Here is a 26831-nt window from a genome sequence, read left to right as displayed (position 1 = left end):
ATTGAACCAACATAAAAATGGGAAACAGATGGGCATTAATGAAAAAAATGAGACTGGAGACCAAACTATACTGGTAGGAAGAAGGAAGGATTGACAGTTTTGTCTGATAGGTAAGGCTAAGCAAATACCTGACTAACACTCTAACCAAAACATGGTCCGAACTGACCTAAACCAAAACATCCGGTCTCAAAGACCGGGGCTCTCTCAAAGTGTTATATTTTCTACTAAATATGAATTTAAATATTTTTCACTGATGAATTTCAATTATAGTAAAGAATAATAAAGATTTCAGTTGCAAATTAAGTGATGGAAGAATAGAAAAAATTTGAAAACATTGATAATCCAACTTCCGAGAGCGGCTTGTAAAGTACATTGCTGAAAACGGCCGTCACGTGTCAGATATTGTTTTCAAACATTAATTTTCTAAAATTGTAAAATAATGTGAATATTGCTCTGTAAATAAATGTTTTTTTTAAGCATAGGTAACGACATATTAGTTTCTTGAAAACCATTCATCCTTTCTGCCGCACTTTGTATATGAGAATAATTGTTTATTAAGCACTTCCAAAAGCAAAAGTGGAAGGTCATAGCTCAAGCAAATCTGAGGTAATCTGAATATCAGGAAATTGTCCAAGTATCTTTATTTCTTATTCTGATTTGTCCAAATAACCTAGAAGATTATGTTCAATTATGTAAGAGGTTGAGTTTATACTTTTTCATTCTTTTAAATGACAATAAGATGATATTACTATAAATGTGTTAATTATTATTGAATAATAAACACGAGTATGAATTCTATTGTATGTTGGTATTTTTGTATTCTGTAGATGTTTTATTTGTTCTGTATTTTATTTTAAATTGAATCCAATCAAAGATTATCAAAATTAAAAGATATATCTTTGACACTATTCATTGTATACACTGTACAAATACATGAATAAAGGAGTCATGAAATGAAATGAGATGAAAAGGAAAGTGAAAATTGAATTCATCATACATTACCAATGTTGAACCATCAAGATTTGTTGATTGAAGTAGATGTTGAACATGTTTGACTTTTGAACTTAACTAACTTGGATATTTTATTCCCAATCAAAGTTCCAAATGGGGCATAGCATGTATAAGAACAATAGTGAATACAATTTCAGACATGAGGGTCTGGAATTGAAATCTTGTGAAAGTGAATTTTGAGGATGCATTCTTCAAGGTATCGTTTATCCCATGACATATTTCTAATTCCTCACAATATTATCAATTCTAGAGAATTTATTACAGTTTGAATGAGAAACTCAAATTGGTATATTTTGCAAACTTCCCCAGAAATAAATTTAAATTGACTTCAATTTCTCAAAATCGCTCCTTTAACGTGAACATTGAAAATAACTTGGATACAAGGAAACTTGACCAATGTTAGCGCAGCTTATTATTGGACTTGAAAAATGTACTTCCATGTTAAGTTTACGATAGATGATAAATTTGAATTGGATACATACCATTCTGTATGTTAAGCCTATAAAGTTCAGAATGTTGCATCCTCAGATAATCATTATAACTCAACTTTCCATCACCATTGACATCAAGTATTTCATAGAGCTCTGCAAAGCAAAAGCAATTTTTTTCAAATAATGGTTTTGCTGGAGTTGTACCTATCTAGAGCCCTCCAGACATGGGGTACAGTCCAAGCAAAGAATGCTCAAAAAAGGTAGGCTATAGAGTGAATAGTTTGGAACACATCTTTCGAACCCGCAGATCTTTCAATGAGGTGATCATACATATTGATTTGGATGTTTTAAGTCCAGTAACAACTCAATAAAAAATGAGTGTTTTGTTATCACCATGTGCTGCCTGTTGAAAGGAGATTAATTAAGGCAGAGAAATAAATGTACAGTAGTAATAACAAATATTCAGTGATCACAAGGGGTCACTAGCGGACTAGTGGTCACTAGGTGTCACTAGTGGACTAGTTGTCATCCAGTGGTCATTAGTGGAGTAGTGATCACCCAGTGATCACTAGTGGTCATTAGTGGACTAGTGGTCACCCAGTGTTCACCCAGAGGTCCCATGTGGACTAGTGGCCACCCAGTGGTCACCAGGGGTCATTAGTTGACTGGTAGTCACCCAGTGGTCATTAGTGGACTAGTGGTCAACCAGTGGTCACTAGGGGTCATTAGTGGACTAGTGTTCACCCAGTGGTCATATGTGGACTGGTGCACACCCAGTGGTCACTAGGAGTCATTGGTGGACTAGTGGTCAACCAGTGTTCAACCAGTGGTCCCCAGTGAACTAGTGGCCACCCAGTGGTCACTAGGGGTCATTAGTGGACTAGTGGTCACTCAGTGGTCACTAGTGGTCTTTCTCTGTTCACCCAGTGGTCATTGGAGGTCACTACGTGTTCACTCAATGGTCACTATCGGTCACTCTGTGTTCACTCAGTGGTCACTAGTGGTCACTCTGTGTTCACCCAGTGGTCACTAGTGGTCACCTGTGTTCACCCAGTGGTCACTAGTGGTCACTCTGTGTTCACTCAGTGGTCACTATGGTCACTCTGTGTTCACCCAGTGGTCACTAGTGGTCACTCTGTGTTCACTCAGTGGTCACTAGTGGTCACTCTGTGTTCACTCAGTGGTCACTAGTGGTCACTCTGTGTTCACTAAGTGGTTACCCTGTGTTCACTCAGTGGTCACTAGTGGTCACTCTGTGTTCACTAAGTGGTTACCGTGTGTTCACCCAGTGGTCACTAGTGGTCACTCTGTGTTCACTAAGTGGTTACCCTGTGTTCACTCAGTGGTCACTAGTGGTCACTCTGTGTTCACTCAGTGGTCACTAGTGGTCACTCTGTGTTCACTAAGTGGTTACCGTGTGTTCACTCAGTGGTTACTAGTGGTCACTCTGTGTTCACTAAGTGGTTACTGTGTGTTCACTCAGTGGTTACTAGTGGTCACTCTGTGTTCACTAAGTGGTTACCGTGTGTTCACTCAGTGGTTACTAGTGGTCACTCTGTGTTCACTAAGTGGTTACCGTGTGTTTTATTCGACAGAGGCTGGCTCAAACAGCACTCTGGTTTGTGGACTGTATCAATAATTACATTGAGAGCTTTTGGGTTGTCTGGCGTCGGGTAGCAATTTGAACAATTAAAATGGCTAAGTGCACAATAACATAGGCCTACCTTCATGTCCAAATTCTCCTTGCTTCCAGGATCCCGGGTCCAGATCACGATACGAGACGAGACAACACTTGTAATAAATCACAATAAATTATCAATAGATCACTTTGCAAAAATCGACATTACGAGAAGTGAGATGTTCAATTGGATGTCAATCGACGACTGGCCACAATTATGCTTTGCGCATCACCGTATAATTGCCCCCTCCACCACACAACGCCAGACAAAGGGGAACATTCATATAACGTCCGAACATTCCGCCCACCTTGGAAGAACTTCCAATAACAAAAAAAAAAAACACTATAACGAACCCTACTAGGGAAACTAGGAAAGAAAAGGAAAATGTCTTCACTCCTCAGGGGCCCTTGAGGAGACTTGCAAAAAAGGAGTAGGAGGCCCACGGAAAGAAGAGGATGGGACGAGAATAATGACTATATACAACCAATATAGAATAAAAACAAGAAACAAAGCAACTTGGGAACCTTTCCCACATATGAAACGAGAAACAAAAAAAACTAACCACTAAACTTATTGAAGTTCCCTTCAATAAGGCCTAATCTTCATCAATAGGGAGGAGACATACCCTATTGACAGCCCTAGTGAGACTTCCCTTTCCAGTCTGTACCTCCACCACTCTCACAACTCCATCCTGTCCAGGAAATATCTTCGTTATTCGGCCAAGCCTCCATTGTAGAGGGGGTAGGTTACTTTCCTTTAAGAGAACCATACTTCCAATATTAACATTACTTTGTTTTTTGTACCATTTTGTTCTGGTTTGCAAGCTACATACATACTCCAATTGCCAACGTTTCCAGAATGAAGATACAATTATTTTGAGTAAACTCCATCGATTTCTTAAGTTCACCGGTTCAATTGATTCCTCTGGCTCTGGCCAAACCTTTGGGCTTTCCATGAGTACAAAATGACCTGGAGTTAACACACTTAAATCTCTTGGGTCTGAACTAACAGGGGTCAATGGTCTTGAATTCAATATCCACTCAATTCGGGTTAATACAGTACTGAATTCTTCATACGTTAGAATTTGATTACCAACTGCAGCCTTGAGCAATCTCTTAGTAGATTTTATTCCTGCCTCCCAGATTCCTCCCCAATGTGGAGCTGCTGGAGGGTTGAATACCCACTTGATTCCTCGATTACCCAGCTCTCTAGTCATCTCCTCATTGAACCTTGATGCTTTTGTGAGCTCATACCATTGTGACAGTTTTCGGCTTGCTCCCACAAAATTGGTACCACAATCACTATACATCGTGTGAACAGTGCCTCTTCTTGCTAGGAATCATTTCATTGCAGCTAGAAAAGCATCTGTTGATAATTCCGAGACTAATTCTAGATGTACAGCCCGAGTTGAAAGGCAAATAAATAAACAAATATATGCCTTGTATATTCTAGCCTTCCTCAGTCGCCCTAGGGTTATATCAAAAGGTCCACCATAATAAACCCCTGTATTTAGGAATGCCTTGACTCCTTGCAGTCTAGCAGACGGGAGGTCTCCCATGAGTGGTTGTTGCCCAGTGGGTTTTGCACGAAAGCATTCCATGCATTTAATTGTTCTCTTACGAATAATGTCTCTTGCTCTCAAGATCCAAAATTGTCTTTGAATGACTGCTTGCAAATTAGCTGGGCCAGGATGTAAATACAGTTTATGGTAGTGATCTATAATCAAATTTGTCACGTAATGAGTTTTTGGGAGCAACAATGGGTATTTATTTCTATCAGATAGGCTTGAATTTCTCAGTCTTCCCCCACTCTTAGTAACCCAGTTGAATCCATAAAAGGGTTCAACTGTTCAAGACTTTTTGTGATGGATTTATCGTTTGATTGTATAGCAGCTATAGCATCGGGAAATGATTCCTTTTGTACTAATGCAATTATAGAGAGCATTGCTTCATTCAACTCTTCAGTGCTCAACGGACCTGTATGTTTGCTAGCTTTATTACAACAGTTGTGAATGAACCTCTTAATCCATGCTGTCACTCTCTTCAATACAGTCAATGAGGAAAATTTATTTATAAGAAGAAGTTCATGTGAGGGCTCTTTACTCTGTGTTGCTAGTGTAATTTTTCTTGCTTCCAATTCAATCTGTTTGGAATTTTCATCATCATTACCGTGGAGTTGGTGTGGCCAGCACTCCAGTGGTTTGGCTAACCAATCAGGACCATTCCACCACAGAGAATTACCAATCAATTCATTGGGCAATAGTCCACAACTAGCAAAATCAGCAGGATTACATTCGGTTGGCACATATCTGAATTGCTCTGTAAACAGATGTTCCTGTACTTGACTTACACGATTTACCACAAACGTAGCGCAACGATGAGGTGAAGACCGAATCCAACTCAGTGCCACGGTTGAATCAGTCCAAGCTGCAATATAATCTATGTTTATAATTTTTGAGAGCACTTCTTGAACTTCATGTAATAATCTAGCTACTAGGACAACCGCACAAAGCTCCAGACGTGGCAGTGTGATTTTCTTCAATGGAGCTATCTTGGCTTTAGATCTTAGTATTGTGCATACCATGCTACCATCCTTCAATGAGGCTCACAAATAAACCACTCCAGCATAGCCGCATTCTGAGCTGTCAGCAAAACCATGCAGCTGTATATTTTCACACAGCTCAAAGTTCAAGCAACGAGGAATATTCAGTTTTTCCAACAGGGGTAATTGGTTGCAAATAAACTCCCATTTCTTCACTACCTCCACGGATGCTATATTGTCCCAGTCACATCCAGATTGCCATAGATATTGAATTATACTCTTGATGGTAAGCATGAAAGGTGTCAAATATCCTAATGGATCAAAAATTTGTGCTAAAGTTGATAAAATGTTTCGTTTTGTAGCTAGCTTGGATGGAACCTTTACCCTGTAGAAGAGGTAGTCACCAATTGGATTCCACTGGAAGCCAAGAATTTTAGTGGTTTTGTCAGACTCCAAAGTGAAATCTTTTGCTTCAATAGCACAATGCTCAGGAGGGAGATTTGATAGAATGGCAGGATGATTGCTGGCCCACTTTCGCAATTCAAATTGCCCTTTGATTAACAATTCAGTAAGCTCGGACTGCAGTTGCTTGGCTGTTTCCACTGATGGGACTGATGTGACTATATCATCCATGTAAGTAGAAAACCGTAAAGCTTCAGAGGCTGCAGGGAATCTTTGTCCTTCATCTTCAATCAACTGGTGCAAGGTACGAATAGCAAGAAATGGCGATGATGATACACCATACGACACAGTTGTTAGAGTATACTCTTTCATTTCCTCTCTATCATCAGCTCGCCAGAAAATCGTAAGACAAAAACGCAATGTAGACCAGAGGTTCCCAAGAAAATGTTTCTATGTACCCCCACACCTACAAGGAATGTCAAAGACCACCCCGGAATTAAGAGTTGGGAGGCACTGTGCTTGAATCCCAGTAGCCTACTGAGTAGCTTATATCCATCCATACGTGGAATTTTTATTTAAATTTTATGCATGTGTAACTATAATAAGCCAAATTATTCATTCAGAATTTTCAGTTTTAAGAATTGTTTCACCTATACTAGTCACAATCATAATCAACAATGAATTAGAATAGAAATAGTTTATAAACGTGGGCTAGGAGACTACAAATGTCATATTTGAAGTGTCCAAAACTCAGCGGTTATCCTTATAGCTGCCATTTTGTTTTTTTCACTTAAAAATTTTCATCTCAAGAACGAAATGTTGTATTGATCTGAAATTTGGCATGAATATTTATGCTATAAAGACTCAACTATAAAAAATGAGAAAAAAAAATTTTTCGTTGAAATTTTTCAAAATGGCGGCCATTTTAAATTTTTGATGGCGAATATCTCGAAAACCGTCCATTTTACAGAAAATTTACAAGAGACAAAAAAGTTAGCAAATTTTTTCACGATTCCAATGATACCTAATTTATTAAGATTGGTCGAAGAATAACAGAGAAATTAAATTAAAAATTTTTTTCGTACTGCATGCATGATCACTTTTCACCATTTAAAGATCAATATTAATTTTTTAATTCCAGATGTATTTAAGATGAAGCTTTGAAACTCGGTATGGCTCCATATGGGCAAACAGATGATTTTACAATGGTTTTCAGATGATAATGTTTGTCTTGTAAAAGTATTGTTGTTTCATTAAAAGTAAAGAACCAGATGTAGTGCTTCCTATTTCTTAGTCTCACGTTTCCTAGGTCTTATTTCTATCTTAAATTTCCAGTTTCAATATTTTCTTACGTTGCTTCTACACAAATATTTAATTATTGTAATGGAATTCAGTTCGCTGGAGTACACCGATATTCACTTCATGTATGGAGCAGCTCTTGGCAATGCGACCGAAGCAAGAAGAATGTATGCAGCTGCATTTCCAAACCGCCGTCTCCCTTCCGACAAGGTGTTCACAAGAACTCACAATCGGCTGAGAGAAGTTGATTCATTTAAACGGAACAGGGTAATTGCTGGTAGGCCTCGAGCAGTTCGAAATGTTGCTTTTGAAGAGGAAGTATTGCAGAAATTCGATTTCAATCCTAGAACGAGTACGAGAGCAGTTGCAAAGCAAATCAATTCAAGTGCTTCTTCTGTGTGGCGTGTACTAAACAAGGAAAGACTTCACCCCTTCCGCTTTCAAAAAGTTCACTCATTGGTTGAACGCGACTATGAGCCAAGAGTAAACTGTGCCCGTTGGTTTCTTCAGCAAGACATTATCCAACCAAATTTTCTAGAAAATGTGTTATTTACCGATGAGTCCAGCTTTACAAGAGAAGGAATCTTCAACTCTCGCAACAGTCACGTCTGGGCCTTAGAAAATCCTCATGAGGTCAAAGTGCGTGGTAATCAGCATAGATTTTCGCTGAATGTTTGGACGGGTATCTTAGGTAATCGCGTGATTGGACCATACATTCTTCCTAATCGTCTGAATTCTCCCACGTACATTACTTTTTTAAGAGACATACTACCAGAACTTTTGGAAGATGTGCCTCTTGCAAACAGATATAATATTTGGTTTCAACATGATGGTGCCCCTGCTCATTTCGGAAATGTTGTTACGGACTTTCTGAACATGACCTATCGTCAGCGGTGGATTGGGCGGGGTGGACCAGTACCGTGGCCCGCACGTTCACCTGACCTCAACCCTTTAGATTTTTTTTTCTGCGGCCATATGAAAGACCTTGTTTACAGCACGCCAGTAGAAAACGAAGAAGACCTTGTGGCAAGAGTGGTTACTGCAGCAGGTGCCATTCAAGATGATGAAAATGCTTTTATAGCAGTTCGACGGTCCATGATTGAAAGGTGCAGACTGTGTAATCAAGTTGAAGGACGGCATTTTGAGCAATTGCTGCATTAGTATCAGTGAACCGATTTGAGTGAAATTAATATTTTTCAATGTAAAATAAAATTTGGAGGAAAGTTATTCTTGTATATTTCTGTAATAAGAACGGTTTTCATGAAATTATAAAAAAAATTAATATTGATCTTTAAATGGTGAAAAGTGGTCATGCATGCAGTACGAAAAAAATTAATTTCTCTGTTATTCTTTGACCAATCTTAATAAATTAGGTATCATTGGAATTGTGAAACAATTTGCTAACTTTTTTGTCTCTTGTAAATTTTCTGTAAAATGGACGGTTTTCGAGATATTCGCCATCAAAAATTTAAAATGGCCGCCATTTTGAAAAATTTCAACGAAAAATTTTTTTTTTTATTTTTTATAGTTGAGTCTTTATAGCATAAATATTCATGCCAAATTTTAAGATCAATACAACATTTCGTTCTTGAGATAAAAATTTTTAAGTGAAAAAAACAAAATGGCAGCTATAAGGATAACCGCTGAGTTTTGGACACTTCAAATATGACATTTGTAGTCTCCTAGCATCCAGGTACAATACCCTAAAATTCTCGACACTACTTCTGAAACACCCTGTATAACTCAGTAACCATTCATAGTGAACAGGCTTCACTGAGAATTCACTCACTGATTCACAGAAAAGTATAAAGTTGGTAACCTGACATTGTATCTCAAGACCATACATAGGATAGCCTATGATAAGATGAAATTTGTTTCTTTGGCTCTCTCCATATTGCCTTGAAAAAACTGTCTTGTGAACCTTAGATTGAATATTTTACTTGTGTATGGCATGCTCACTTCGTGTGAAAAGACCTTGTTCTGGAGAAAAGATTTGGTAATCATACCCAGCTCAAAAACAAATCATGGTCACTAGTTCTCAGATAGGGAGGGTGACCGCGCAGGCTATTACTCAAAGAGTCAAGGCATTCCAGAATGATTTATCTTGGAGAAAATAAAGAATGAGAAATCAGAGTTGTGTGAGTAGTGAGTGCGTTTTTGTCTACATTGCGTTTTTGTCTTATGTAAAAAACTGACTGAAGAATTGAGAGAGAAGTGGCAGAGACTGCTAAGAAATGGAACAGTATCCGATTTGAAAAACTTCCAAATATTTTTGAATGATGAAGCTGTTATTTTAGAGGCTACTAAATCCACTGATTTATTGGGATCATCTACATCGTCAGAAGCCTCCTCACGTAAGCAGTTTGGGAAATCGAAACCAACTATGGGAAATTACAAGGCTTCAGCTATGATTGTTAATTCGAAATCGGGCGAGCTGAAATGTATTGAATGTAATAATTCTCATGAACTGGAAAATTGTGAAGTGTTCTTGAATCTCAAACCATCTGATAGATTAAAACGTGTAAAAGAATGGAAACTATGTCTATGCTGTTTGTTGGCAGGGCACTTTATTAGAGATTGTAGAAGAAGGAAGCCGTGCAGTCACTGTAATTCGCGCCATCATTCGCTCCTCCATTTAGAGCCGAGACAGCCGCCTGTTGAAAACACCAACACATTGGCCGGTAATAAACAAATGAGCAGGGTAGACGTGCACGACGCCGCTGATCAAGGCCATCAAACATTTGTTACTGACTCAGCTGAGAAGGTTTTCTCGAATGTAAAGAGTTCCGTTGTATTGTTATCAACTGTTAGAACGGAAGTTCGAGATAATCAAGGCAATTATCAAACGGTCAAAGTATTATTGGATAGTGCAAGCACCGAGTCATTTATTACAAGGCGATGCATGAAAAAACTGGGTTTAGTGGTGCAGAAAACACATAGCTTGCCAATCTATGGATTATCTGATACTAAATTGGAAGTAGCAGATGAAATCACTAACTGTGAATTTGAAACACCGAACTCCCCTTCATTAAAAGTTACCGCGTTGGTAGTCAACAAGATAGCAGCTACAAATCAGATAAGAAATGCGTACTGGGCACATATTGAAGGACTGGATCTAGCAGATCCTGAATTTTTCCTTTCAGAGGAGGTTGATATTTTATTGGGTGCTGAATACTTCCCCTTCATTCTGACTGGAAGAAAGGTGATTGGTCCAGCGGGTACACCATCTGCCCAAGCAACTGCAGTCCGAGCTTACTGAATTGTTAATCAAAGGGCAATTTGAATTGCGAAAGTGGGCCAGCAATCATCCTGCCATTCTATCAAATCTCCCTCCTGAGCATTGTGCTATTGAAGCAAAAGATTTCACTTTGGAGTCTGACAAAACCACTAAAATTCTTGGCTTCCAGTGGAATCCAATTGGTGACTACCTCTTCTACAGGGTAAAGGTTCCCTCCAAGCTAGCTACAAAACGAAACATTTTATCAACTTTAGCACAAATTTTTGATCCATTAGGATATTTGACACCTTTCATGCTTACCATCAAGAGTATAATTCAATATCTATGGCAATCTGGATGTGACTGGGACAATATAGCATCCGTGGAGGTAGTGAAGAAATGGGAGTTTATTTGCAACCAATTACCCCTGTTGGAAAAACTGAATATTCCTTGTTGCTTGAACTTTGAGCTGTGTGAAAATATACAGCTGCATGGTTTTGCTGACAGCTCAGAATGCGGCTATGCTGGAGTGGTTTATTTGCGAGCCTCATTGAAGGATGGTAGCATGGTATGCACAATACTAAGATCTAAAGCCAAGATAGCTCCATTGAAGAAAATCACACTGCCACGTCTGGAGCTTTGTGCGGTTGTCCTAGTAGCTAGATTATTACATGAAGTTCAAGAAGTGCTCTCAAAAATTATAAACATAGATTATATTGCAGCTTGGACTGATTCAACCGTGGCACTGAGTTGGATTCGGTCTTCACCTCATCGTTGCGCTACGTTTGTGGCAAATCGTGTAAGTCAAGTACAGGAACATCTGTTTACAGAGCAATTCAGATATGTGCCAACCGAATGTGATCCTGCTGATTTTGCTAGTTGTGGACTATTGCCCAACGAATTGATTGGTAATTCTTTGTAGTGGAATGGTCCTGATTGGTTAGCCAAACCACTGGAGTGCTGGACACACCAACTCCACGGTAATGATGATGAAAATTCCAAACAGATTGAATTGGAAGCAAGAAAAATTACACTAGCAACACAGAGTAAAGAGCCCTCACATGAACTTCTTCTTATAAATAAATTTTCCTCATTGACTGTATTGAAGAGAGTGACAGCATGGATTAAGAGGTTCATTCACAACTGTTGTAATAAAGCTAGCAAACATACAGGTCCGTTGAGCACTGAAGAGTTGAATGAAGCAATGCTCTCTATAATTGCATTAGTACAAAAGGAATCATTTCCCGATGCTATAGCTGCTATACAATCAAACGATAAATCCATCACAAAAAGTCTTGAACAGTTGAACCCTTTTATGGATTCAACTGGGTTACTAAGAGTGGGGGGAAGACTAAGAAATTTAAGCCTATCTGATAGAAATAAATACCCATTGTTGCTCCCAAAAACTCATCATGTGACAAATTTGATTATAGATCACTACCAAAAACTGTATTTACATCCTGGCTCAGCTAATTTGCAAGCAGTCATTCAAAGACAATTTTGGTGTTTCCTTGAATGGTAACTCTACAATGTATCTACCAGTATTCGAACGACAAATAGTTGTTTTGTATATCTCTTCACAGGCCATTTCACTTTCCAATAATTTTGTTGTCATAGGTGGCTCTTCTAGGGCCCAAAATCGCTTCAACAACTCTTCTAAATTAAAATGGCTAAGTGCACAATAACATAGGCCTACCTCCATGTCCGAATCCTCCTTGCTTCCAGGATCCCGGGTCCAGATCACGATACGAGACGAGACGAAACTTGTAATAAATCACAATAAATAATCAATAGATCACTTTGCAAAAATCGACATTACGAGAAGTGAGCTGTTCAATTGGCTGTCAATCGACGACTGGCCACAATTATGCTTTGCGCATCACCATATAATTGCCCCCTCCACCACACAACGCCAGACAAAGGGGAACATTCATATAACGTCCGATTACCGCGTGTTCACTCAGTGGTTACTAGTGGTCACTCTGTGTTCACTAAGTGGTTACCGTGTGTTCACTCAGTGGTTACTAGTGGTCACTCTGTGTTCACTAAGTGGTTACCATGTGTTCACTCAGTGGTTACTAGTGGTCACTCTGTGTTCACTAAGTGGTTACCCTGTGTTCACTCAGTGGTCACTAGTGGTCACTCTGTGTTCACTAAGTGGTTACCGTGTGTTCACTCAGTGGTCACTAGTGGTCACTCTGTGTTCACTCAATGGTCACTAGTGGTCACTCTGTGTTCACTAAGTGGTTACCGTGTGTTCACTCAGTGTCACTAGTGGTCACTCTGTGTTCACTCAGTGGTCACTAGTGGTCACTCTGTGTTCACTCAGTGGTCACTAGTGGTCACTCTGTGTTCACTCAGTGGTCACTAGTGGTCACTCTGTGTTCACTCAGTGGTCACTAGTGGTCACTCTGTGTTCACTCAGTGGTCACTAGTGGTCACTCTGTGTTGTGTTCACTCAGTGGTTACTAGTGGTCACTCTGTGTTCACTAAGTGGTTACCGTGTGTTCACCCAGTGGCCACTAGTGGTCACTCTGTGTTCACTAAGTGGTTACCGTGTGTTCACTCAGTGGTTACTAGTGGTCACTCTGTGTTCACTAAGTGGTTACTCTGTGTTCACTCAGTGGTTACCATGTGTTCACTCAGTGGTCACTCTGTGTTTACCCAGTGGTCACTAGTGTTCACTCTGTGTTCACTCAGTGGTCACTAGTGGAACCCTGTGTTCACTCAGTGGTTACTAGTGGTCACTCTGTGTTCACTCAGTGGTTACTATTGGTCACTCTGTGTTCACTAAGTGGTTACTCTGTGTTCACTCAGTGGTCACTCTGTGTCACTCAGTGGTCACTAGTGGTCACTCTGTGTTCACTCAGTGGTTACCCTGTGTTCACCCAGTGGTCACTAGTGGTCACTCTGTGTTCACCCAGTGGTCACTAGTGTCACTCTGTGTTCACCCAGTGGCCACTAGTGGTCACTCTGTGTTCACTCAGTGGTCACTAGTGGTCACTCTGTGTTCACTCAGTGGTTACTAGTGGTCACTCTGTGTTCACCCAGTGGTCACTGGTGGTCACTCTGTGTTCACCCAGTGGTCACTAACGGTCACTCTGTGTTCACCCAGTGGTCACTAGTGGTCACTCTGTGTTCACTCAGTGGTCACTAGTGGTCACTCTGTGTTCACTCAGTGGTCACTAGTGGTCACTCTGTGTTCACTCAGTGGTCACTCTGTGTTCACCCAGTGGTCACTAGTGGTCACTCTGTGTTCTCTCAGTGGTCACTAGTGGTCACTCTGTGTTCACTCAGTGGTCACTAGTGGTCACTCTGTGTTCACTCAGTGGTCACTAGTGGTCACTCTGTGTTCACTCAGTGGTTACTATTGGTCACTCTGTGTTCACCCAGTGGTCACTAGTGGTCACTCTGTGTTCACTCAGTGTTACTAGTGGTCACTCTGTGTTCACTCAGTGGTCACTAGTGGTCACTCTGTGTTCACCCAGTGGTCACTGGTGGTCGCTCTGTGTTCACTCAGTGGTTACTCTGTGTTCACCCAGTGGTCACTAGTGGTCACTCTGTGTTCACTTAATGGTCACTATCAGTCACTCTGTGTTCACCCAGTGGTCACTAACGGTCACTCTGTGTTCACCCAGTGGTCACTAGTGGTCACTCTGTGTTCACCCAGTGGTCACTAGTGGTCACTCTGTGTTCACTCAGTGGTCACTAGTGGTCACTCTGTGTTCACTCAGTGGTCACTAGTGGTCACTCTGTGTTCACCCAGTGGTCACTAGTGGTCACTCTGTGTTCACTCAGTGGTTACCCTGTGTTCACTCAGTGGTCACTAGTGGTCACTCTGTGTTCACTCAGTGGTTACCCTGTGTTCACCCAGTGGTCACTAGTGGACACTCTGTGTTCACTCAGTGGTCACTAGTGGTCACTCGTGTTCACTCAGTGGTCACTAGTGGTCACTCTGTGTTCACTCAGTGGTCACTAGTGGTCACTCTGTGTTCACTCAGTGGTCACTAGTGGTCACTCTGTGTTCACTCAGTGGTCACTAGTGGTCACTCTGTGTTCACTCAGTGGTCACTAGTGGTCACTCTGTGTTCACTCAGTGGTCACTAGTGGTCACTCTGTGTTCACTCAGTGTCACTAGTGGTCACTCTGTGTTCACTCAGTGGTTACCCTGTGTTCACTCAGTGGTCACTAGTGGTCACTCTGTGTTCACTCAGTGGTTACCCTGTGTTCACCCAGTGGTCACTAGTGGTCACTCTGTGTTCACTCAGTGGTTACTAGTGGTCACTCTGTGTTCACTAAGTGGTTACGTGTGTTCACTCAGTGGTCACTAGTGGTCACTCTGTGTTCACCCAGTGGTCACTAGTGGTCACTCTGTGTTCACTCAGTGGTCACTAGTGGTCACTCTGTGTTCACTCAGTGGTCACTAGTGGTCACTCTGTGTTCACTCAATGGTCACTATCGGTCACTCTGTGTTCACTCAATGGTCACTATCGGTCACTCTGTGTTCACTCAGTGGTCACTAGTGGTCACTCTGTGTTCACCCAGTGGTCACTATCGGTCACTCTGTGTTCACTCAGTGGTCACAAGTGGTCACTCTGTGTTCACTCAGTGGTCACTCTGTGTTCACTCAATGGTCACTATCGGTCACTCTGTGTTCACTCAGTGGTCACTCTGTGTTCACTCAATGGTCACTCTGTGTCACTCAGTGGTCACTCTGTGTCACTCAGTGGTCACTAGTGGTCACTCTGTGTTCACTCAGTGGTCACTAGTGGTCACTCTGTGTTCACTCAGTGGTCACTCTGTGTTCACTCAATGGTCACTATCGGTCACTCTGTGTTCACTCAGTGGTCACTATCGGTCACTCTGTGTTCACCCAGTGGCCACTAGTGGTCACTCTGTGTTCACTAAGTGGTTACCATGTGTTCACTCAGTGGTCACTCTGTGTTCACTAGTGGTCACTCTGTGTTCACTCAGTGGTCACTAGTGGTCACTCTGTGTTCACTAAGTGGTTACCGTGTGTTCACTCAGTGTTCACTAGTGGTCACTCTGTGTTCACTCAGTGGTCACTAGTGGTCACTCTGTGTTCACTCAGTGGTCACTAGTGGTCACTCTGTGTTCACTCAGTGGTCACTATCGGTCACTCTGTGTTCACTCAGTGGTCACTAGTGGTCACTCTGTGTTCACTCAGTGGTCACTAGTGGTCACTCTGTGTTCACCCAGTGGTCACTAGTGGTCACTCTGTGTTCACCCAGTGGTCACTAGTGGTCACTCTGTGTTCACTAAGTGGTTACCGTGTGTTCACTCAGTGGTCACTAGTGGTCACTCTGTGTTCACTCAGTGGTCACTAGTGGTCACTCTGTGTTCACTCAGTGGTCACTAGTGGTCACTCTGTGTTCACTCAATGGTCACTATCTGGTCACTCTGTGTTCACTCAGTGGTTACTATTGGTCACTCTGTGTTCACTAAGTGGTTACCGTGTGTTCACTCAGTGTTCACTAGTGGTCACTCTGTGTTCACTCAGTGTTACTAGTGGTCACTCTGTGTTCACTCAGTGGTCACTCTGTGTCACTCAGTGGTCACTAGTGGTCACTCTGTGTCACTCAGTGGTCACTAGTGTCACTCTGTGTTCACTCAGTGGTCACTAGTGGTCACTCTGTGTCACTCAGTGGTCACTCTGTGTTCACTCAGTGGTCACTCTGTGTTCACCAGTGGTCACTAGTGGTCACTCTGTGTTCACTCAGTGGTCACTAGTGGTCACTCTGTGTTCACTCAGTGGTCACTCTGTGTTCACTCAATGGTCACTATCGGTCACTCTGTGTTCACTCAGTGGTCACTAGTGGTCACTCTGTGTTAACTCAATGGTCACTCTGTGTTCACACAGTGGTCACTAGTGGAACCCTGTGTTCACTCAGTGGTCACTAGTGGTCACTCTGTGTTCACCCAGTGGTCACTAGTGGTCACTCTGTGTTCACTCAGTGGTCACTCTGTGTTCACACAGTGGTCACTAGTGTCACTCTGTGTTCACTCAGTGGTCACTAGTGGTCACTCTGTGTTCACTCAGTGTTCACTAGTGGTCACTCTGTGTTCACTCAGTGGTCACTAGTGGTCACTCTGTGTTCACTCAGTGGTCACTAGTGGTCACTCTGTGTTCACTCAGTGGTCACTATCGGTCACTCTGTGTTAACTCAATGGTCACTCTGTGTTCACACAGTGGTCACTAGTGGAACCCTGTGTTCACTCAGTGGTCACTAGTGGTCACTCTGTGTTCACCCAGTGGTCACTAGTGGTCACTCTGTGTTCACTAAGTGGTTACCGTGTGTTCACTCAGTGGTCACTAGTGGTCACTCTGTGTTCACTCAGTGGTCACTAGTGGTCACTCTGTGTTCACTCAGTGGTCACTAGTGGTCACTCTGTGTTCACTCAATGGTCACTATCGGTCACTCTGTGTTCACTCAGTGGTCACTAGTGGTCACTCTGTGTTAACTCAATGGTCACTCTGTGTTCACACAGTGGTCACTAGTGGAACCCTGTGTTCACTCAGTGGTCACTAGTGGTCACTCTGTGTTCACCCAGTGGTCACTAGTGGTCACTCTGTGTTCACTAAGTGGTTACCGTGTGTTCACTCAGTGTTCACTAGTGGTCACTCTGTGTTCACTCAGTGGTCACTAGTGGTCACTCTGTGTTCACTCAGTGGTCACTCTGTGTTCACTCAGTGGTCACTCTGTGTTCACTCAGTGGTACTAGTGGTCACTCTGTGTCACTCAGTGGTCACTAGTGGTCACTCTGTGTTAACTCAATGGTCACTCTGTGTTCACCCAGTGGTCACTAGTGGAACCCTGTGTTCACTCAGTGGTCACTAGTGGTCACTCTGTGTTCACTAAGTGGTTACCATGTGTTCACTCAGTGGTTACCATGTGTTCACTCAGTGGTTACTAGTGGTCACTCTGTGTTCATATGAAATATCGGAGCCTGAAGTCGTTTTCTGCAAAATTTAATACCATAAAGTGTGTGCCAAAATTTTTCAAATTCCTCCAAAACTATAACTTGTCCTAGATAATTTTCATGGAGTGCTTGATTAACATTGTTATTCTGGTGTTGGAGTAGTTCATGACGTGGTTGGAGTGGCCGTAGTCGAGTGGATCAGATGTTGGCTTTATGATTCAGAGGCCCGGGTTCAAATCCCGGCCCGGGCAAGATATTTATCTCGGGCCACTCCCGTGTTTCGGATGGACACGTTAAGCCGTCGGTCCCGGCTGCCTAAAAAGCAGTCGTAAGGTCATGTCAGAGGCCCTGAGATTGATCAGTTGCGACCTGAAAACTCTGACACCAGACCTGAGCCAGCCAGGTTACTCAATATTATTATTATTATTATTATTATTATTATTATTATTATTATTATTATTATTATTATTATTATTATTATTATGACGTGATTCAGCCAACATTTCTACCATTGTTGTCTAATGATTTCCTCAATCACATAGAATTGCTGTTGACCCCAAATCAACTTAAAAAATCAGTTGAGCATCCATTCAATTACTGAGTCTTCATCTTCGCTCAAGGGAATTCTATTGTACTCTGTAATTCAATTTACTAAAAAAAGTTCAACTAGTTGTTGTAAATAACGTGCAAAGTTTCAATTTCTTATGTTCAATCATTATTTAGAAATAAATAATAAGTGAAAAAAGCAAAATGGCAACTGTTTGAGTAACTGAAGAGTCCCGGACAATATAAATATAATATTTAGGGATGTTTTTTTTCTGGAACAATGCCCTAGAGTATTGGTAGGAAGTTTGTAAACACTCTGTATATGCTACAAAACAAAAATATGGTACTCTCAAACCACCCCCACCCACTTAACACATGGTGGAGGAGGGAGTACTTTCAATATATTCACCTCCTAGTTATACTTGGAAGAGCTGCAAGTCGAATATTGTGTTCCAAACTTTTCCCTCTATTATCTTTCATTGACTGGACTATAGTGAGGTCCACATCATAATGCAGTGTTTGATTAGCAATGGTCTTGCTATCCCTGTCTTCCATCCAACAAAGCAGAAAGCGCTATCTCTTTCTCGCTTTGCTCTGTTGCCAGATTGTCTTTTAACAATGTGGGATTGATAAATAATTAACAAAATACCATTTCATTTTCATTATGTGAATTCATCATGAAATTATTCAGAAATATAATTTCTAGCTTAATAAAATATTGATTATTTTCAACGAGAATGAATAGTTAATATTAGATCAATAAACCTGTATCTGCTACTATTTATAGAAGGCATTGACAAGATAGAGGTTCGGCAATGTTGTTCTCCTATCTTTCTCCACTGCAATTACAACGTGGACCTAACTATAGTGAAAAAGAGCTCCTCAGAGAATCAATTCCAAACATACTAAGAGCCAGTTTCCGAGTTTGAGATTTATAAATTCTGGACTTGACTATAATAGGCCCTCGGATCTGGATCGTCTTTCTCAGTCATTTCTGAAATCACAATTTCTCTATCACCATTTTTACGTGTCTAGGTTTTTGAAGTGGAGAATGAATCGCGGCAATAATCTGCGTCATTTCTAGTCGCGGTTTTACGACCAGAGTGACAACAAGCTTACTGGCATTCTAAAAGTTGTATATGGGTTCCGGACGGAGCAGTGCACATTACAGCGTCGCACGCCCGCTCACGCTTTGCCTACGCTCTGCTGACGCATTCCAGCCACCACTTTCTTTACACCACGGCGGGCAAGCCGCGTTTCATTCTCCACTTCAAGAACCTAGAACGCATGAAAATGGTGATAGAGAAATTGTGATTTCAGATTTGGATTCAGCACCTCCAAATTAGTCAAATGGCCTCACGGCTATCGAGAATAATCAAAATTGAAGAAGTTTCGATTGTATTGGATATTAAGCCATTATATGTACAGTACTCAATATTTTTCAAATGCTTTTTCGAAGTTTCATTTAGAAACTATCCTAGACTTTTTTTACTATGAATAATGATATGATTGTTGAAAATCCATGATAGGAGCTATATTGTTCTGGATTAAATACAATAACGTACATTGTTATTGCATTGAGGTAAAAGTAATAATTGTACTATTATTACAGTACATGATATACATCTTGCTCTGAATTAAATTTAAAGAACTATTACTGTATTGGCTTCAAATCATAGCTCTAAGTGATTTCCCATGATTTTCTCATGTTTTCATTGTTTGTTAACTCCATTCATACTTTGTGTTTCTGTTTCCTCTGATTATTATTATTGTTATGAAATATAGGAGCTTCGATCAAAAGGCTAATTGGAACAATAGATCTTTCGAAATAATAGACTATATACGATAAATACCTGATGTCGGCAAATTCGATAAATGCGAGTGTCATCTAGACTAGATTGATGTTTGCGTTGAAATCCAACACCTCTTGGTATATGTTTCATTCTCCTTTCCCAATTCTATAAATAAATATTTGTAGACACTGCACGCAAGAGCCAATTGTTTTCAATGCTCTCCCACCCTGTTTGAATGCTCAGAAGAGACTGAATACGAAATGAGAAGCAGTAAGTATAATCTATATGATAAGAGAGAGTAGGGTTGTGTTTGTTCGTTTGTTTGTGTGTTCGTTTGTTCGCATCAAAACATGTCAACTTGTGGATTGCCTACCGGAAAAACGGGAATGATTTAGAACTCCAAATTTTGAAAATAGATTCTAAAAATATCTCGTGCACCTGGAAGCCCAAGTTTCAATTTTCCTTCTAGATTTTTCAAAATTAATGTTCAAACTCCATTATTGGTACATACGATTCCATAAAAAAATGACCAAATCATTTGGTCGAAATTAAAAAAGGAACATCTGTTTCGATTATTGCTTTCTACCTGACACCACTTAACCTCAATGATATTGTTTTCATAATTGATAAATATTTTTGATAATAATTATAATATTTTTAACTTATTTAAAATATAATAATAGTATTATTTTGATAATTAATAAATATTTTCATTTCCACAAACTCTGTATAATAATTGGTGAATGTGAAACAGCTGCATCAATTCTGTCTAAAAAACATATGTTTAGTAAAAACTTTTCCCTAGTTGCACGTACATCACTTAACGTTTAACCGCAATAGAATGCGATAAAATGCTATACTTCAATTGATATTAACGCTAACTGATGCATTTTGGTTGCACAAAAAAAAATTTCAAGTGATAACGCCGAATCGACATAGAAAAATTTCAACAAGCCATTCACCGGGAAAATCCAACTAACACCGATTAGGTACCTACTGATAGCTGTATCTCAAAATTAGTTTTTGGTAAAAAAACTACAGAAATCAAGGTATGAGCTGAGTATATGGATGAATTTCATCCGTTAATAAAAATAATAGGAAAGAGTATTTAGCTGATATTAGCATTCAAAATTAGATTCTAATTTTTGAGGTTAGTTTTCGATCTTCTTTGTTTGCAGATATCACGACACTGGAACATTTTTATGGATGAATAGTCACCGCTTCAATAACACAACCTCACTTATTTGCCATTTGCTTAGAATAATTATTCCAATAACATCACTGTCAGATAAATTACAGTGTTTCCAGATTGTGAAACCGTTAAAATCTTGATCTTTGTGGAACAGAAATGAATCCGTAAAACTAATGCTGATTTGTTAATTGGCAATTAATGTCCATATTTAACAAACGTACGTGCAACTGGCCCATAGTTTTGAAACTTCGTTTTCCTGATGCAATTTTCAGGCCTACACTTGGTAATTTTACACACATTATTAATTTTTCAGCTAGAACAGTGTTAGATTTCGTCTCATATTTTAGCCAGTTTTATGGTCGTCCATCTTGTTTTTGCAATATTTGAATCTACCGCTGCTACAGTCCACGGACAACATTCTCACTTGTCATGTGATCTCTGACGTCACAGTTTCATTGATCGCTTGATCGATAGTAGCACTAGTTGTCGTCTGCTTCTTTCAATGTTTTCCAGTTTAATATTCGTCTATAAGTATTTTGAATTGTATTTTCATTGTTTTTGAACCTCCATTGGTATACTTCAACAGTCACATCAACCTCAACACCTTCAGTTCGCTTAATATCGATTTTATATTTTCACTTCATTCGTTGAGTTTGTGCACATCACTGTCGATCACATCATGTTTCCGCTACGGGCAGTTCCTGTTTCTTCAACCAGCAAGCAAGTAGCGACACTCTCTTTGTACAGCTATACGATGTAACATCTTAGTTCAACGCGTCCATCTTTGGAAAACTTCATCCATTTTCATCATTCATTATGTCCTAGTTTGTGTGCTTATTTGATAACCATTCAATGCATTTATCATCAGTGAACGTTTTTCAACCATAATTTCTATGAATTTAACATACCTTTCAGGACTTTTCTACTAAGCGTCCCTTTTGCAAATCACGCCATGCTTTCTGCGTACCACGTTTTCAATTATTCATCATATTAGTGTTATGAACTGCAAGTAATTTCAACATTCTTTTCCACCATGAATTCCACATGAACTTTCAACAATCCTCAATATGAACTTTTGATTCATTATTTATCACTTCAATTTTACTGAGCATCAGTACACATTATTTAGCGGTTACATTCATTCATCTTGTATGCTCTCAGGAGATAGCCTACATTTTATTCAGGGAAGTCTTGTGCAAGTGCAGCTTACCTTATTCAACATTTCAACTCGGGAAATTCGCGCAAGTGCAGTTTGCCCTTCATCATCAACCGCTACTCATTTTTAGCTACTCAGTCTTAGCTACTCATCATTTATTTAGTCGAACCTTGTCAATCTCAATTTTTACTGATGCCAGTGATTTCATTTGTCAAGAACATTTTATCTCGTTTTTCAAATATTTATTCATTGCAATTACATCAACTTTAGGACATAACTTCAAACATTAATTTATTCTACTTAACTCATGGTGAAACCTTTTTTTCCAATTAACATTCAACCAGTGAAACTCATTCAATTTGTGAAGTGCCCATTCGCCGTTATATTCATTATCAATTTTAATATTGGAACAGTCTCAACTTTCAATATCTCAACGTATTCAAGTCAAGTTCTCTTCCGCATCGGTCATCGTTTATCAGGATATAGTCAAGATATCTTCATCGTTCAACTTCTATTAGCCCAGCAGCTGTCTGCAACTACAATGTACTTGACAGGAGTCAAGTTTCATCCACGGATTTTGAGTCACCGTAGGCCTATCACTTCGGCAACACATCATTAATTATTCAGGGAAGTCTTATTCTAATATTCACATTTTTGTACTTACCCTTTCAGAGGCACTGTGTTTACTGGTAGTCTTCATCCCATCAATTTGGTTCTTGATTAACTTTTTATTCCTAAATAATAACTATTTAAATACTATCAATCATTCGATTTTTTATCTTATATTATTATTACTTATGTGTTCTACATATAGTAATATTCCCCATGTAACTTGACATGCTTTAAGCTGTCATTTCCCAGCCCGCTTATGTAATACAATATGCTGAGCTTCGTCTCCTTTCAATATTGTATTTGGTATTTCTCAACTTTTTCTATTTTTAATTATTAATCAAACCTTCAGTTCTGGACAGACTTTCTGCTCCTTCTGCATACATTATAGCCAAGTTGCTATATTTGTCCTCTTTCAGTGTTACATAGTCAACAGCTTGAAAGCTTCAGGTACGATTGGATTCTACCTAAACTGAATTCCTAGTTATCATTTTTTGTGAAATTAGGTAATTGTTCATATTCATATAATTTTTGTACTTTCATACCTTTAAGATTGCTAAGAATTTGCAAGACTTTTATCTAGGATTTTTTGTCTCTCGACTGATTTTATTAGTCAGGTTAGGATTCTCATCTTTACTATCATTTTTCAAGTATTTTAAATTTTATTCATTTAAACATTGCTAAATTGTACGTTCAATTCAATCATTACTCAATGTCATTATTGTTCTATTATTAGTTTCGGCATCAATATACTCTATTGTGTATTTCAACATTAACATTGAAATCCCAACTTTATCTTTGTATTACTCAATCTTTTGCGCTCACAGAGGTAACATCATTTTGAAACATTGTATCATTATTCTTAAACGTACTAGCAAAAAGTCTAGGTACAATAAACAACTTGAGTGCACTCCTAATTCTTTTTATTTTAATTACAACTACATTAATTTTAAGCATTCCAATAGTTACATTCAAATATCAGCATTACATACGGATAATAAGAAACTTATTATCTATCACTCTTCAATTATTAGTCATCATTATTGCACTACTTTTGTGCATTTTACTTGTGCTCAGACGCACATTAAACCAGAGGTATTTTTTCGGATCTACACATTCAAGGTATGTAAATCCGCTCATAGCAAATAATGAAGAGCTGTCAGTGCCTAGATCAGATATAAATCTCATCTATACACTTTCACACAGTCCACTACTTTGCAGATCGGCCTTACAACCCGATCTCCTGACAGTCAACAAACAGCTTTTTGAGACAAAGTGCTAAATAAACGTCTACAGTTCCATCAATGCTATATCGGCAATATGAAAATGCATGCAGTTGATATGTCTTTGAATAAAGGTGTTGATATTCAAATGAAGAGATTATTCTCTCCCATTTTTATTTAATTGAAATTTCAAAATGATTCAAGCCCTGATAGAATGTCTGACTCACTGTACAGTCAGTCGAAAATTGTAATATTCGAATGAGGAGTATTTTTGCAAGCTGAGCAAAAAAATAAGGTCATATGCACCTTTTCGTTATATCTATAAATGAAAAATGAGTTTTTTGGGTTGTCAAAACTCCCTCTGAAAGGGAAACTATTCAACTTACTCTATCTTTCAGTTAAATAACAATGATCATTCATTCATCTATTATCTTCTATACTATAATAAAGGAAAGAACTGGATTATACACGTATACAGGTGTAAAGTATAGGAAAGTTATGTTTTTAATGCATAATCACGTTTGAACTACTGAACTGATTAACTTGAAATTCTGCATATAGATTTTTGCTTAAACGAGGATGGTTATAAACCTATTTCAAATTCTTCAATATTTGATTACATCAAGTTTTCAGTTTGTCAAGTTTTCAATTATCTATCATGCTTCCAGTTGTTGTAAGGAAACAGCAGAACATTTCTCTTGAAATGGCAATTAGAAGATAGGTATGATTGGGGATCCTTTTCGAATGATAAGAACAGGTTTTCCGTCACACCAAAATTTTTTCCGCCATTTTGAATCCAACTTCTTTTTTTTAATTGAAAGGTGGTCGTATGATACATGATTCAGATACAGGATTTCCAGAGAAAAGGTATAGTGAAAACCGCACATCGATATCTCAAACCTTTCAAAATTTATTATCATTCATTTCCTTCATTATAGTATGGAAGATGATAGATAGATGGATGATATATTCATCTATCTATCATCTTTTATACTATAATGGAGGAAAGAACTGGCCTATAAACACGTATACACGTGTAGAGGATGGGGAAGTTATTTTTGATGCATCATCACATCTGAACTACTGGACTGATTTACTTGAAATGCTGCTTATAAATTCCTAATCAACCGAGGATTCTTATAGGCCTATTTTCAATTCTTCTGGATTTCATTACGTCAAGTTTTAAAGTTGACCCTTGCGAAGCAAGGGTTACCTGCTAGTATATAATCAGACAAATAGCCTACACATATATTCAATAGGTATGGATTGCTATGATTGCTAATTTGCTATGTTGTCAGTTCAATTTTTTAGTTTTTAGGTTTTTGTTGTCAGCAGTCAGCACTATTGTACAGAAATTTTTCAACCAACACAATAGCTACTCTTTGAAGTAGCGATACTCGACATCTAATTATAACAGAAATGAATGAATATGCAACATAGAATTTGAAGTAATATTTATTATTGTTCTGCCAGTTCTTGGAATATTGGTATTCTCTCATCTCATGTTATATTCTGGAGGCAAATACAATACTCATTCTATATGCTGTGTATATACAATTAATCATGAAATGATAAAAATATGTTCAAGAAAATTGAGCACAGCTATCGAACTCGTTCGTCAGGAGCAATAGGAATCCAAGTTCCAAGGCTAGTCAAAACTCATTCCACTACAAATACTCATTATATAGCACACACTCTGTATAGAAATCTGCCTGAAAATCTACTTAACACCTAAGGTAAATCCAAATATATTTATTAAAAAATGGTTGATGGTTGGTTAAAGAAAATTGGGAGAACGAATATAGAAAAGATAATTCATTCATTGTATAGATTAATAAGCAAATGTCGTGTAACGATGGTCCAATTTTAACTCTAAATCTTTACATCTTCCATACTTATTATTTCCAATGTTAATATCTGGTTTACCCAAGAATCTGATGCAAGTATGAGGACAATCCAACGTTAGCCAATTATCATCAATACCCTCTTCCACACACAGGCTTTGCCTTTGAGGAGAGTTTTCATGAAGTTTATTAAAAAAATAACGTGGTATTTTCTGTTACTACGATATATTGCAGTTAGATTTAGTTATTACGATTAATTATTTAATTTCAACTGTAAATTTTATTTATGATTACTTGTTGGCAAAAGATGTAACGTTGTTGTATGATTTGATTTGAATCAATGTACTGTATAATATATACTGTAAATTAATAAAAAATAAATGAAATAGTACCATTCTTCAAACAAACGAACAAACAAACAAACAATAATGTTCTTTGAATGATTATAGAACAAATAAAAATTTAAAGCTCTATACAGTTTGGGACTTTTTTCTATCCCATCTTCAGGTACAAATTCGAAATAAATAAACATCAGTATTGACTAATTCAAGATTATTAAAAAAATGTTAATTGATTTGTTGATTATAAAAACATAATATAAGGTTTTCAATGTTAATTTTCATATAAGTTTAAAATATCAGGGACCGAGCTTCGCTAGTAGTATAAAAAGGATGGCTGAAAAACATCAACTCAGTTGATGGATCAACTCAGGAGTACTATCAAATCGGTTGAACTATCAACTCAGTTGATGGATCAACTCAGGAGTACTTTCAAATCGGTTGATCTATCATTCCACCAGTACTTCAAGGTAGGTTCTAGAACATCAATTCACTTGAACCAACAAATAGAAAGAAGCTTGCATGCTTTGAAAGTAGGTTCAACTGACTTGAATGATCAACAAGAATGAAACTTGCATCGTTTGAAAGTAAGTATGTGTAAAGAATAG

General features: G+C 38.8%; 1 protein-coding gene across 1 annotated transcript in view; it reads right to left on the bottom strand.

Moving 5' to 3' along the window:
* LOC111054874 (activating signal cointegrator 1 complex subunit 2 homolog) overlaps positions 1–26831 on the bottom strand; it is a 146846-nt gene that overhangs the window by 78398 nt on the left and 41617 nt on the right. Inside the window, exon 4 of the mRNA XM_039440779.1 lies at positions 1494–1595. Coding sequence (XP_039296713.1) covers positions 1494–1595 — 102 coding nt within the window. The remainder of the gene's footprint in view (positions 1–1493; positions 1596–26831) is intronic.

The sequence above is a fragment of the Nilaparvata lugens genome, chromosome 14 (assembly GCF_014356525.2).
Source record: "Nilaparvata lugens isolate BPH chromosome 14, ASM1435652v1, whole genome shotgun sequence".
NCBI classification, from domain to species: Eukaryota; Metazoa; Arthropoda; class Insecta; order Hemiptera; family Delphacidae; genus Nilaparvata; species Nilaparvata lugens.
The sequence above is the reverse complement of the archived record's forward strand: the minus strand, read 5'-3'. Positions and strand labels throughout refer to the sequence as shown.